Below are 12,479 nucleotides of genomic sequence, written 5' to 3' on the forward strand. Positions count from 1 at the left end.
AGTTTATTTTAATTTTGAAAAATATACCCTGTACTTTGCATTATTTTTACATAAACAAAGATGATTTACCGAGCTTTTTTGTATTGGCATATATTAGCTTTGCTTTGATTTGAAGGTAGGTTTTGATAGCATCCATTTGACGTTTGACAGCAGCACGTGCATCTTGACAGAACCCAAACTAACGTCGATGAAACGTGACGGCGGAAGTGAAGTGTGAAGTGTGAAATGTGAACCAAACAAACACTACAAAAAGTAATCAATTTCACCCCTCGCCTCCTTCCGCCACGTGTACTCTCTCTCCACTTCACCGTTCGATTCCTTCAACGCCCCCCGTTCCCAGAGTTTTCAACTCTATCCTGTTAACCCCACCCCAACCCCCACTCAACACCACCGAACGCAAATCACCAAATTCCAACACTCCGATCTGTTAATCTCCGCCGCCGATGGCTTCAACGCTGGCTCAAAGAGCTGAACTCGCTAAGTTTTGTACTTCTCGTGACTGGTCCAAGGCTATTCGCGTTCTCGATTCTCTCCTTTCTCAATCATGCGTTATTCAGGATATTTGGTGTGTACCTCCTATACCATTACACTCTATTATTGTTTTTATTAACTGTTAATTTACGATTCGATTGGTTTTGGAATTGATGATGTGTTGTTGTCGATTGATTGATTGAATTTTTTTTTCCAGTAATCGTGCGTACTGTTATAGTCAATTGGAGCTTCACAAACATGTGATTAAGGACTGTGATAAGGCACTTAAGCTTGATCCCACTCTTCTTCACGCTTATATCCTCAAAGGTTTTTCTTTTTCCCCTCCACTTCATTTTTCAGTTATGGACATTGGGATTCATTGCCCCTTGTTAATCAACCAAACCTACACAGTGTTTCTAATCAAACGATTTCTGGAAACCTAGTTTTTTAAATCTAATATTTTTAGCTTGTCATCAATCAATTCTATTAAAATTTTATCTGTCCTAAGTTTATCTGACAAGTTGTCACTTGTAGATAAAGGTGGAATTCCAGTGGCCAGTGGCCAGGATTAGTTGATTATTCTAGACTCCATGACTTGTTGCGCCTCTACATAACTATTTTAGTGACCAAATTTGAATTCTTTGGTATATATGGTTTCTGTTTTCTAGTGAGATGATCAAACAAATGTTTAATTCAACACATATGATTAAATTCAGAAAGTTAAAAAGCAATGAATCAATATATTTCATATCATAATACTATGCTGTTGTACTCTAAGTTCTAGGTAAGTGTTGGCCTTTCATGGTTAGCATACCATTCAAGACTTTAGAGTTGCAGCTCTATATAATCAATATGATTTTCTACATTCATTCTTTTAGTCCCATTCGTGTTGTTTTCCATGGGTGGACATAATAAAGGAGGACACCATTTTATTACCACTAACTAAAACCTGTACAGGCCATGCATATTCTGCATTGGGAAGAAAAGATGATGCTGTAATGGTGTGGGAACAAGGTTATGAACATGCTATTCATCAGTCTGCAGATTTAAAGCAACTGCTCGAGCTGGAAGAGCTTTTAACATCTGCAAAACAGAGTATGGCTGATGCTAAACAGTTATCTGAATGGTCTGTATCAAAACCTGAGCCTAACAATTCAGTCAGAACAAGTGAAACTTCTAATAATCATACCATGTCAAGTATTGGTTATGAACCTATTGGGGATTCAAGGGAGATAGAAAGCAAGCAAAATCATGTCAGTTCTAATGGAAATCATGAAAAGCAACAAAATGGGACCTACAACATATCTGTTGACTTTGGTGCAAGATCTAGTACAAGTGACACTCGCAAAAAATCTGATCTGAGCACTAAAATTTCATTAGTTCCTAGTAAATCGAGTGATAATGATAAATCTGACATGAACAGTGAACAAAGTAATGATGCTAAGCGGAATAAAAAGTTCTCTGTTACTAGAATCTCAAAGGCCAAGTCAATAAATGTCGATTTCCGCCTGTCACGTGGAATTGCTCAGGTTTCTTAAATATCCATGTTTATTTATTTATTTGTTTTCTATATTATTCTTCTTAAAAGATCAAGTATGAAGTGAGCATTCTGTTTTTGTAGGTGAATGAAGGGCAGTATGCTCGTGCCATATCTATCTTTGATCAGGTTAAACTTCTTTTGAACTTAATTTCTATAACTTAGTTTTCATACCTATGTGAACATGGAAATCCATCATACATGCATCAATGATTTTCTTCCTCTTATATCTAATAACATTTAGTTTTTTCTCTTTATCTCTTTCTTTTTTTTCTTTTCTTTTATCTGATTGCAGATATTGAGAGAAGATCCTACGTACCCTGAAGCACTAATAGGAAGGGGAACAGCCTATGCATTTAAAAGAGAACTTGATTCAGCTATTGCTGATTTTACAAAAGTACCCTAAACCCTAAACATTAGTATTGAAAAGTGATGAGGGTTAGAGCTGCTTTAATTATCCCCTTCCCTTACATTTTTTTTTTATTTTTTATTTTTTAGGCAATACAATCAAATCCATCAGCTGGTGAGGCATGGAAAAGGAGAGGGCAGGCTCGAGCTGCTCTAGGGGAATCTGCTGAGGTCAGGGCCTCTTTTCACTCATTCAGTTTCCAATTCTACATTTTTTTTATAACAAAAAACGAACACCTTTTTTTTTTTTTCCCTTATATGGTTTTTGTACAGGCGATTGCAGATTTGACCAAGTCCTTAGAATTTGAGCCAGACTCAGCTGATATATTGCATGAAAGGGGTATGATAATGCTTGACTTGCAATAGTTAATTTTTTTAATAGAGTTTCCATCTGTTTAAAGTTTTTAACATTGAAACTGATGCAGGAATTGTCAACTTTAAGCTGAAGGATTACTATGCTGCCACTGAGGACCTGTCTGCATGTGTAAAGCTTGATAAAGATAACAAATCTGCTTACACATACTTGGTTAGTTAGCCATTTCAATTTCAAAATCATTACTTTTTACATTTTGCTTTTTGTAGTAAAAAAAAACAGACTCACAACACATGATTGGTTATACATACACAGGGTATGGCATTGTCATCAGTTGGTGAACACAAAAAGGCTGAGGAAGCACACATGAAAGCAATTCAAATTGATCAAAAGTTTCTTGAAGCATGGGGTCATTTAGCTCAGGTTAGTTGGGTGTCATTTAGCAATAAGAATAAAATGCTCAAGTAGCTTAAAAATGTGCTTAATGGCATGTGATTTTTTATTAGCTTTATCAAGACTTGGCTAATTCAAAAAAAGCTTTGGATTGCCTTCAACATGTCTTGCAAATTGATGCAAGGTAAACATTCATTCTGTCATAAAATTAAAATTAAAATTATTATCCCTGCTTTTTTATAGAAACTATCATCACTAATAATTAATAATCTTCATGAATAATAGGTTTGCTAAAGGATATCACTTGCGTGGGCTACTACTTCATGCTATGGGAGATCACAGGTGTGTTTAGTAAACACAAACACAAACAAAAACAAAAACAAAAGCAAAAAAAAAACTACATATTAATCTGCTAATCATGTATAACTACTATTGTAGAAATGCTATCAAAGACTTATCAATTGGGCTTACCATTGAGAGCTCAAACATAGAGTGTCTCTATCTACGGGCTTCTTGTCACCATGCTATTGGAGAATACAAAGAAGCTGTATGATATGCTCCTTATAATTTTATTTTATTTTTTTTCATATGTAGTTTTTGAGTTTGTGACAATATGAGTGATCTAACAGGTAAAGGATTATGATGCTGCTCTGGATCTAGAACTAGACTCAATGGACAAATTTGTCCTTCAATGCCTAGCCTTCTATCAGGTTCCACATCTTGCATTCACTGATTAATCAATAATCATTAAGACTTAAATAATAATCAATTCTATGAAATTCTCAACCAGAAAGAAATTGCTTTATATACTTCTGCAAAAATCAATAGCGAATTTTGCTGGTTTGATATAGATGGCGACATTGACCCTTTATTTAAGGTGAACATTTTTTTTTGCTTAATATATTTCAATTTAATCAAACAGATGTAGTAAAGTTTTAATTTTTACAGGAATACTGGTGCAAAAGATTACACCCGAAAAATGTATGTGAAAAAGTTTACAGACAACCCCCTTTAAGAAAAGCAAAGTTGAAAAAACAAGACTTTAATTTTAATAAACCAAAAATCGCACTTCTCCTTGCTGCTGATCGTATTGGCAAAACAATCCAGTATAATTGCCCAGGCTTCTTGCCTAATAAACGCCAGGTGATTTATAATTGATAATTTATAAATTTATAAATATAAATAAAAGGGTTTATACTTTATATTGATTTTTATGATATTAATTATTTGTCATATATTAATCAGCATCGTATGGCTGGCTTAGCTGCAATTGAGATTGCACAAAAGGTGTCTAAAGTTTGGCGTTCATTGCAATCTGAATGGAGGTTTTCTACTAATAATAAATCCAAAAATGGAAAACGACCAAGAAGAAAAGAGAAAATCATTATTCCTTGTAGCACTAATAATAACTCAGAAGCATCAACTTCAACTGCTTTGGAAGAAAAGTCAACAGGTCAATCTGTTTTCTCATGGCTTCATCTTTATTCAATAGCTGTTAAATGGAGACAAATATCTGAACCCTGTGACCCCGTTGTGTGGGTTAATAAATTAAGGTATTTGAATATTTCCTATATTCATGTTTATCTAATTATCACTTTAAACATTTTTACTACTTATACTGATTTCATTTTTTTTTTAAACAAAGTGAGGAGTTTAATTCTGGATTTGGGTCCCACACGCCTCTTATTCTCGGGCAAGCTAAAGTGACTCGCTACTATCCACATTTTCAAAGGTAATCTGTAATCTTAACTTTTATTCAGAATCATTTTTTTCTAACTGTTTGTTATTTTTTTTCAGAACATTAGATGTTGCAAAGGCAATCATGAAGGAAAACGGGCATGTGTTTAGCAAGGCAGATGTCGCGATTGATTTAACAAAAAATGGGAAGTTAAAAGAAGTGAGTTTTAACGTTACAAAAATCACCAAACATACGATATTTAATTTATTGTTATTTGGTTTTTGATTTAAAACAAAATTTCAGATTTTGAAAGCCGAGTCATGCTCTGATCTGTATGAAGCTGTTGGTGAGGATTTCTGGTTGGCTACTTGGTGTAACAGTACAGCTTTTGAGGGGTAAGAAGTAAGAACCATATTTAACTTTTATTTCTATTAATTTTGTTTCTCATTCTCTTGCATCTTTTACTCTTTTCAGGAAACGACTTGAAGGAACAAGGATCACTCTAGTTAAAATGTAAGTAATTTTGTTACCTATAAACCAGTTTATGAATTATGAGCTGAGTCAGCAGGATTGTTGCTTATGTGGCACAGGGGGGAATGCGGATTTGACTTTGCAATAAGAACACCATGTACACCTGCTAGATGGGAAGATTTTGATGCCGAAATGACATCAGCTTGGGAAGTAAGTATTTTTTTTTTTTTAAAATATAATAAATATAATCACAATGTACATAAATATCGACATTAAAAGAAAACATTTAATGGACAGGTATTGTGTAACGCGTATTGTGGCGAGACATACGGGTCAAATGACTTTGGTACCCTTGAAAATGTGAGAGAAGCAATCCTAAGGATGACTTATTACTGGTAATACCAATTACCAATAATGTTTTATAATTTCATGATTAAATAAAATGTTATAATAATATAATTGTAATTGTAGGTACAACTTCATGCCACTTTCAAGAGGGTCTGCTGTTGTGGGTTTTATAGTGATGCTTGGGTTGCTTCTGGCTGCTAACATGGAGTTCACTGGGAACATTCCGGAAGGTGTTCAAGTGGATTGGGATGCGATTATGAGTTTGAGCCCTAATTCTTTCATGGAATCTGTCAAGATCTGGTTGTATCCATCTTTGAAGGTCACTCCCACATGGAAAGACATTCCTGATGTATCCTCCACTCTCGAGACCACTGGTTCAGTTGTTGCAGCACTTAGCTCATATTCCACCTAAAAAAGGTAAAAACTACTTTTCTTCGTCTCCTAATAATTTACAACTTTGGTCCCTGTGCTATACCATGTACATGTTTAATTCAAGTTTTCGTAACGTTTTTAGGTGATTAATTGATCCAAGATTTCCGCAAGTGTTGGTGGTTAAGTTTGTATTTTACTTTGTTTGTAGTTGTTGTATGATGTATCCATGTATTTTAGGAATGGAAATTTTCTTTCGGTTTACTCCATTGGGTGTATACAAATTAGTTTTTAGGATCAACATGTGTCAAAATTTTATGCTGCTTGTGTTCTTTTTATCTAGAAATAAATTATACATTTTTTTTTTCTTTTTGTTGCAGCTTTTTTTGTTTACTCCAGACTCGTTCACGTTGACCTGTTATATTGTAAAATTGTAATAGTAATAACCCACATGACAGAAAAAAAAAGCACTTAAAAAGTGGGAAAACTTAACCATCTCACATGGATAATGGATTGAAAGTGAAAATTGTGGATGTGGGTAATGATAACTGTTATCATTGTTTCTAAGTGTTAAGACAATATTAGGACTTAGCTTCTGTAGTATCCCATATGTAAATTGTATTTGGCCTTCCGAATGTTGTCCATTTTACAATAATTGTACTTCGGGGATACCCTACAGACATTAATAACCGTTTGATAATTAAATTAAAAGGATTAATAATTCTCATAAGGTACAAAACTATCTCATCTCAATTTTGTGGGCGTTATAGGATACCCCCCGTATTCATCACAATAAGCACAAAAGTGAAACTCATTATTAAATTCTCTATCATGGTCAGCATCAGTAGAACTAATCATATTATCACCAAGGAGTAATAGTTTTCTCTGTAACTTTGACTGCCGAGGGACCAAAAACATCCATATGGAAATTCCAACACCCTAGTAGCAAATACATGGATTTTTAATTATTCAACGAGAAGCATGAACTTGTTTTTGAATACAACATGCATCGCAAAAATGTCTTTCTAAAAATATTTTTATCTCTAAAGATTGGATTGTTTAGGGGTGTCAATTTATAACACGGCACGAAATGTAATCATGACGAAATCAAAATTCGAACTTGTGTTCGTGCTGTGTTCGTGTCAAGTTTAAAAAACACGATGTTGTATCGTGTCATGTTCACAATGGACATGATTGAACATGTGTTTATCGGTTTTTTTTCGTGTTATATATGATTAAGTAGGAATTAAATAAACTAATGGTTATGTAATTTTATATTTTCGTGTCGTGTTTTAATTGGTTCGTTTTCGTGTTAGTGAAGAAAAACACGACTTTGTGTCGTGTCATTTACATGTTACACAAAACCTTGTCATGTCGTGTTGTTATAGAAAAAAACATGACATGACAACTCGATTTGACAGCCCTAGTATCTATAGATCTTAAGTTGGCATGGCCCAACAGTTGATGACACGTAGTAGTAGAATCATGAATGGAAGGGAAATATAATTTTCTTTAATACTGATTTCTTGATGTCTATGACTCTGTTATCTCGTATACGAGTCCAAGTATAATGGTAAGTGAAATATTTTAATCACTTATTTTTTATTCTTTCATCTCTTAAGTTTTAAGGTGCTTCAAAGTTATGGTTAGTTTTGAGAAAGAATAAAGATACCAAAACCGCAGATGCGTTATGGGAGATATACCATGAATATGATATGGGCGGATTAGGTTGCTTAATTTGTTTGAAAGCTTGATTTGGCGCTAGGTGCATGGGTACAAAATCTAGTAAGTTTGTGTGATCACGATTCTAAAACTCCTCTAACGTGGCGAGACATGTTCTTGGAAACAAGGAGTAAAAACGTTGAAGAGATGTTTGGAAGATTGGAATGAGATCCTATAAGCTCAATTTCAGTTATACATATATATTATTCTAATACAATTGTTAAACATTACTATACTTTTATTGATTATAATTTTTGGTATTTTGAAGGGTCTCATATTTGCTTTTGTCGTAGACCTCAAATCGGCTTGATTTGTACGTGCATTTACCATGTATTTTGTCTTCATTTTTGGGGTTTTGGTCCCATATTGCAAGGTGGGGGGTGGCATTGTCTAATATCCTTACACTTGAGTCCTTGATTGTTTGGGCTGATAGTTTGCACTTGTATGTGTTACAAAGAAAAGCTTTTGATGAAGTTGGTAATTACTTGTAGTTGGCGTTGTGGAAGTCCCAAAATTCTTTCATTTTTAGAAAGGTGAAGCGGAGGAAATATTGGTTGTTTGATGAGCTAATCGAGTATTCTATCTTTTTGGATTTCCAATAGGCATAAAATGGGTCTTTGAACTGTTTTTTATAGGTCGAAGAATTCAACTCTAATTTGTATGATTTTGTAATTTTTTTTACTAACATCTTGCTAGTTTTTAATAATTTCCTCATTCCAAAAAAAAGCCCTTGTCGTAGATGCTCTATTATATTTTCAGATTTTGAAGTACACAATAAAGGTTCTCTGTAAGTATAGAAACCATGTGCTATTTGGGAATAATGGCAAAGGGAACGAGCTAATTTTTGATATGATGGTAGATTATTATTTTTTGTGGTTTTCTCTAGCTCCTAGGAATCGAAAGTTTTTTATGTCTTGGTCTCAGTGGTTAAAGAACCCTTTAATTTCTATATAACTGTTTTTTTTTTCTAGCTCCTTACTAGTTGCTTTTTATAAAATTTTAGCCGTTCAAAAAAAAAATATTGGATGGGGAACCAAAGGTGCCTCTTACTTAACAATTTCGTCAATCAGCAGGTTAAAAAAAAGGTGAACATGCTTGTTAACTAAACCACTCAAACATTTTTAGCCCAACAATTGGTTCGTTTTACATTATGCATTAAAACTTGTATGTAAATATGCTATTATGTTTTTAATTAGTTTGTGAATTAGTTTTGTATGTTTTTAATATTTTGTAAGTTTATATGTTTTTAATTAGTTTGTATTTATTAAAAAAATTGAGTGAGAAATTTATTAAAAAAATTGAGTGAGAATGAATGAATCACGAGAAATGAGATAAATGAGTTTTTTGATGTGTTGTGGATGAGAAAAATTATAAGAAATAGAAGGAATGAGAAGACAAAATTGCAAAAATGATCCATATGGTTTTTTATTTTATGGGGCTAATGTCCAAACCTTTGTAAAATTGTAGATTTGATTATTTTCAACATCTTTTGTTGTGGTTTTGGTCCAACTGAAACATCCCAAAATACAACAAAAAAATTTCGTTTTTAAAACATCATTAAAACCATCATTTCATTACCAAAGTATAAAATCATAAATTATGTGTTCCAAAATCTCATAATATCTATCACATATCAAATCTCATGTCAAATGTCATATCAAAATATCAGAGTAAAACTCCCAAGCTGAAGACTGTGGTGTGTGTCATGCGATCATCCCAAGCCCTTCCCTTTGCTAGTGAAAGTACCTGAAACCAAAACTGCAAATTGTAAACACGAAGCTTAGTGAGCTCCCCCAAACTACCACATACCATACAATAATATATAAAGCAAATACTAGGCCTTGCCCACTACATCAGACCGAAGTCCGGACTAACTAGGGCCTCGCCCACTGCATTGGACCGAAGTCCGAAATAACTAGGGCCTTGTCCGCTGCATCGGACCGGAGTCCGGACTAACTAGGGCATCACCCCTTGCATCAGACCGATGTTCGGAATAACTAGGGCCTTGCCCGTTGCATCGGACCGAAGTACAGACTAACTAGGGCCTCGCCCCCTGCATCGGACCAAAGTCCGGAATAACTAGGGCCTTGCCTGCTGCATCGGACCAAAGTCTAGACTAACTAGGACTTCTCCCCTGCATCGGATCGAAGTCCGGAATAACTAGGGCCTTGCCCGCTACATCAGACCAAAGTCCGGATTAAACTGAACATAACATAAACATGATCGTAACATATAACATAATCACATATACATGCATGAATCATAGAAACATCAAGCATACAAACTACTTCTCGGGACTACCCCGGCATCGGACCCAAGTCCGAAACTACTATCATCTAAACGGGTCGGCATTGTGGCCGTAGACCCGCTCCTATCGGAAGGAAACTCACATCGCGTAGCTGACTGCTGAAATACTGAGCGGGAAATGTCTGACTGCTGCTCCGACGACTCCCCGAATATAATTTCCATAATGACACTTAATCAAAACACTGATAACTATTGTCAGGGTAAAATGACCATTTTACCCCTGGCTAGAGTCAACATCTTGGTCAAAGTCAACTTCCAGTTGACCTGACTCGCCGAGTTAGCCCGCCAACTCGTCGAGTCCCTTAGTCCTTCATTTGTCCTTAACCCGATTTTGCTCGCCGAGTTTAGCAAGAACTCGACGGGTTCTCCTTTATTCATGATATCAGGACAACCTTTAACTGACTCACCGAGTTGTATAAATAACTCGTCGAGTCTATCTTCATCATATGAACATGTCCAATCTATGACTCACCGAGTTGTATGAACAACTCGTCGAGTCTATCTTCATGGTTTGGGAGATTGTCTTGGACTCGCCGAGTGTGTTCTTCCATTCGTCGAGTCCCATGGTTTCTAGGCCATGGTTATGTCCTAATACGTTGAGTTGCTCCTCTGGACTCATCTAATCTCTTCTAAACTCAACTGGGTTCCTTTGAACCCCGAACTGATTTGGGGAATTAACCCATGACTCGCCGAGTCCCAAAACTGACTCGTCGAGTCTACAAATGACCAAGCCCATAAGTCGATTCCTGATGTGCAAAACTTAACCAAAAGGTAGATCTGTGTTCCTAAGGCAGATATAACACGTAAAGTCATAAACTTTACGTGCTTGCATGAAACATTTGAGCTTGAAGGGTCAAAATGGGGGTTAACAGCATGCATGGGGGGTTCCTATGGCATAAAGCTTACACCTTTATGTCATAACAGCCTTCAGTGGTGCTAGATCTGAAAACACAAGCCCTTGGGACGTCCATTCCTCTCATGCTAGGGTTATTGGACCAAAAACCCCTAAAAGTGACAAAGAAGAGATCTACATGCATAATGATCAAGGTGGAAGCTTTCTTACCAGAAAATGGGGAGAATGCAAGAGGTTTCTAGATCTACTAATCTCTTCTTATATCCCCAATGCTTCACCTTCTTCTTCAAGCTTCTCAACATTCAAAAATGCTCACAATGTCTCACAAACTCATGGAAGGCACTAAGGTTTCGATCTGGTCTTGAGAGAGCATCCAGGAGGATGAGGAAATGAGAATGAGATGTTTAAATAGGACACCAAGTCCCGAAATTAGGATTTCCTAACCCAGACCAGACTCGTCGAGTCAGTCCCCCGACTCGCCAAGTCAGCCACTTAATCCGCGACACGAGACTCACTCCTACTCGTCGAGTTCCTCCCTGGGCTCGACGAGTAGACCTCTTGACTTGGGGTTTTTCTTTCCTTTCTTGACTTTCTGAATTCAGGGTGTTACACCATCATCCGTTAATTTTAACATCTTGGCTATTAACTTTTTTAAAATTACTATTTTACCCTCAATGACCATTTCTGCAACCAAACTACAAGGACCATTTCTACATATCTTCTTTTTATTTTTATTAAATTATTATAAATTAATAAATATTATTTTTAGTACATATTATTTATATATTAATAAATATTGTCTTATTAGATTATTAATTTATTTTATTTTTTTTTTAATTTCTGTGTTATCGGTTATTTTAATTGGATTATTATATATGAATAAATATTATTATATTGAATTATTAATTTATTTTAGTTAATTTTATTTATTGGAGTAACTCTTTTTTATTGGATTTATAAATAATATTTTTAATTTATAATATTTATATCCTAATAAATAATAAATTATCAGATTATTAGTTTATTTTAGTTAAAAATTTTAATTCTTTTGTATTGGAATATTGCTTTTAATTTATTATTTTCTTTATATAATAAATATTATTTACTGTATTGTTAATTTATTTTTATTGTATGATATTGATTCTTTTTAATTTTATTAGTTCCACCAAAAAAGTTGTCGGAATACGCAAAAACGCCGTCTCTCATCAACGGAAATCGTCCGGATCACTGTTAAACACTTTCATCAAATGTTCGACGTAAATCCTACTAACTTTTTCCACGGAACATCACTGGTAGCCACTTACGACAACCTCCTTACAATCCGATGGAATCCTCCATATCACACACAATATGCAACAAACTCCTATAAACATTAAAAATGGTGGTAGTGATCGGGTGATGGTAGTGGTGTTATCGCAGGTGACTATCGTCATCGTTGGTTGGAAAAAGTTTGTGAGTTTTTGTCCGACCTCTGATGAAGATGTTTTGTGGTGACCCTGATGATATTTGATGATGAGAGGCAACACTTTTGCTTATTCTGACGACTTTGTGGTGAAACTAATTAAATTAAAAAGAATTATTAGTATACATTAAAAATAAACTAATAATC

The 12,479-nt window shown here is 34.9% G+C and overlaps 1 protein-coding gene across 1 annotated transcript; it reads left to right on the forward strand.

Moving 5' to 3' along the window:
- The first annotated feature begins 273 nt into the window (after positions 1-273).
- On the forward strand, positions 274-6,356 carry LOC111902762 (suppressor of RPS4-RLD 1). Its single transcript, XM_023898571.3, has 24 exons — positions 274-565; positions 689-798; positions 1,429-2,000; positions 2,093-2,137; positions 2,304-2,405; positions 2,507-2,587; positions 2,690-2,756; positions 2,842-2,942; positions 3,045-3,152; positions 3,236-3,306; positions 3,408-3,464; positions 3,561-3,669; positions 3,752-3,832; positions 3,913-3,999; positions 4,071-4,265; positions 4,368-4,675; positions 4,768-4,854; positions 4,920-5,019; positions 5,104-5,195; positions 5,275-5,313; positions 5,391-5,481; positions 5,569-5,666; positions 5,743-6,036; positions 6,134-6,356. Exons 1-23 carry the CDS (start codon positions 444-446, stop codon positions 6,029-6,031), a joined length of 3,012 nt encoding a protein of 1,003 aa, XP_023754339.1. The 5' UTR covers positions 274-443; the 3' UTR covers positions 6,032-6,036; positions 6,134-6,356.
- The last annotated feature ends 6,123 nt before the right edge of the window (positions 6,357-12,479 follow it).

Source organism: Lactuca sativa, chromosome 2 (genome assembly GCF_002870075.4).
Source record: "Lactuca sativa cultivar Salinas chromosome 2, Lsat_Salinas_v11, whole genome shotgun sequence".
NCBI lineage: Eukaryota > Viridiplantae > Streptophyta > Magnoliopsida > Asterales > Asteraceae > Lactuca > Lactuca sativa.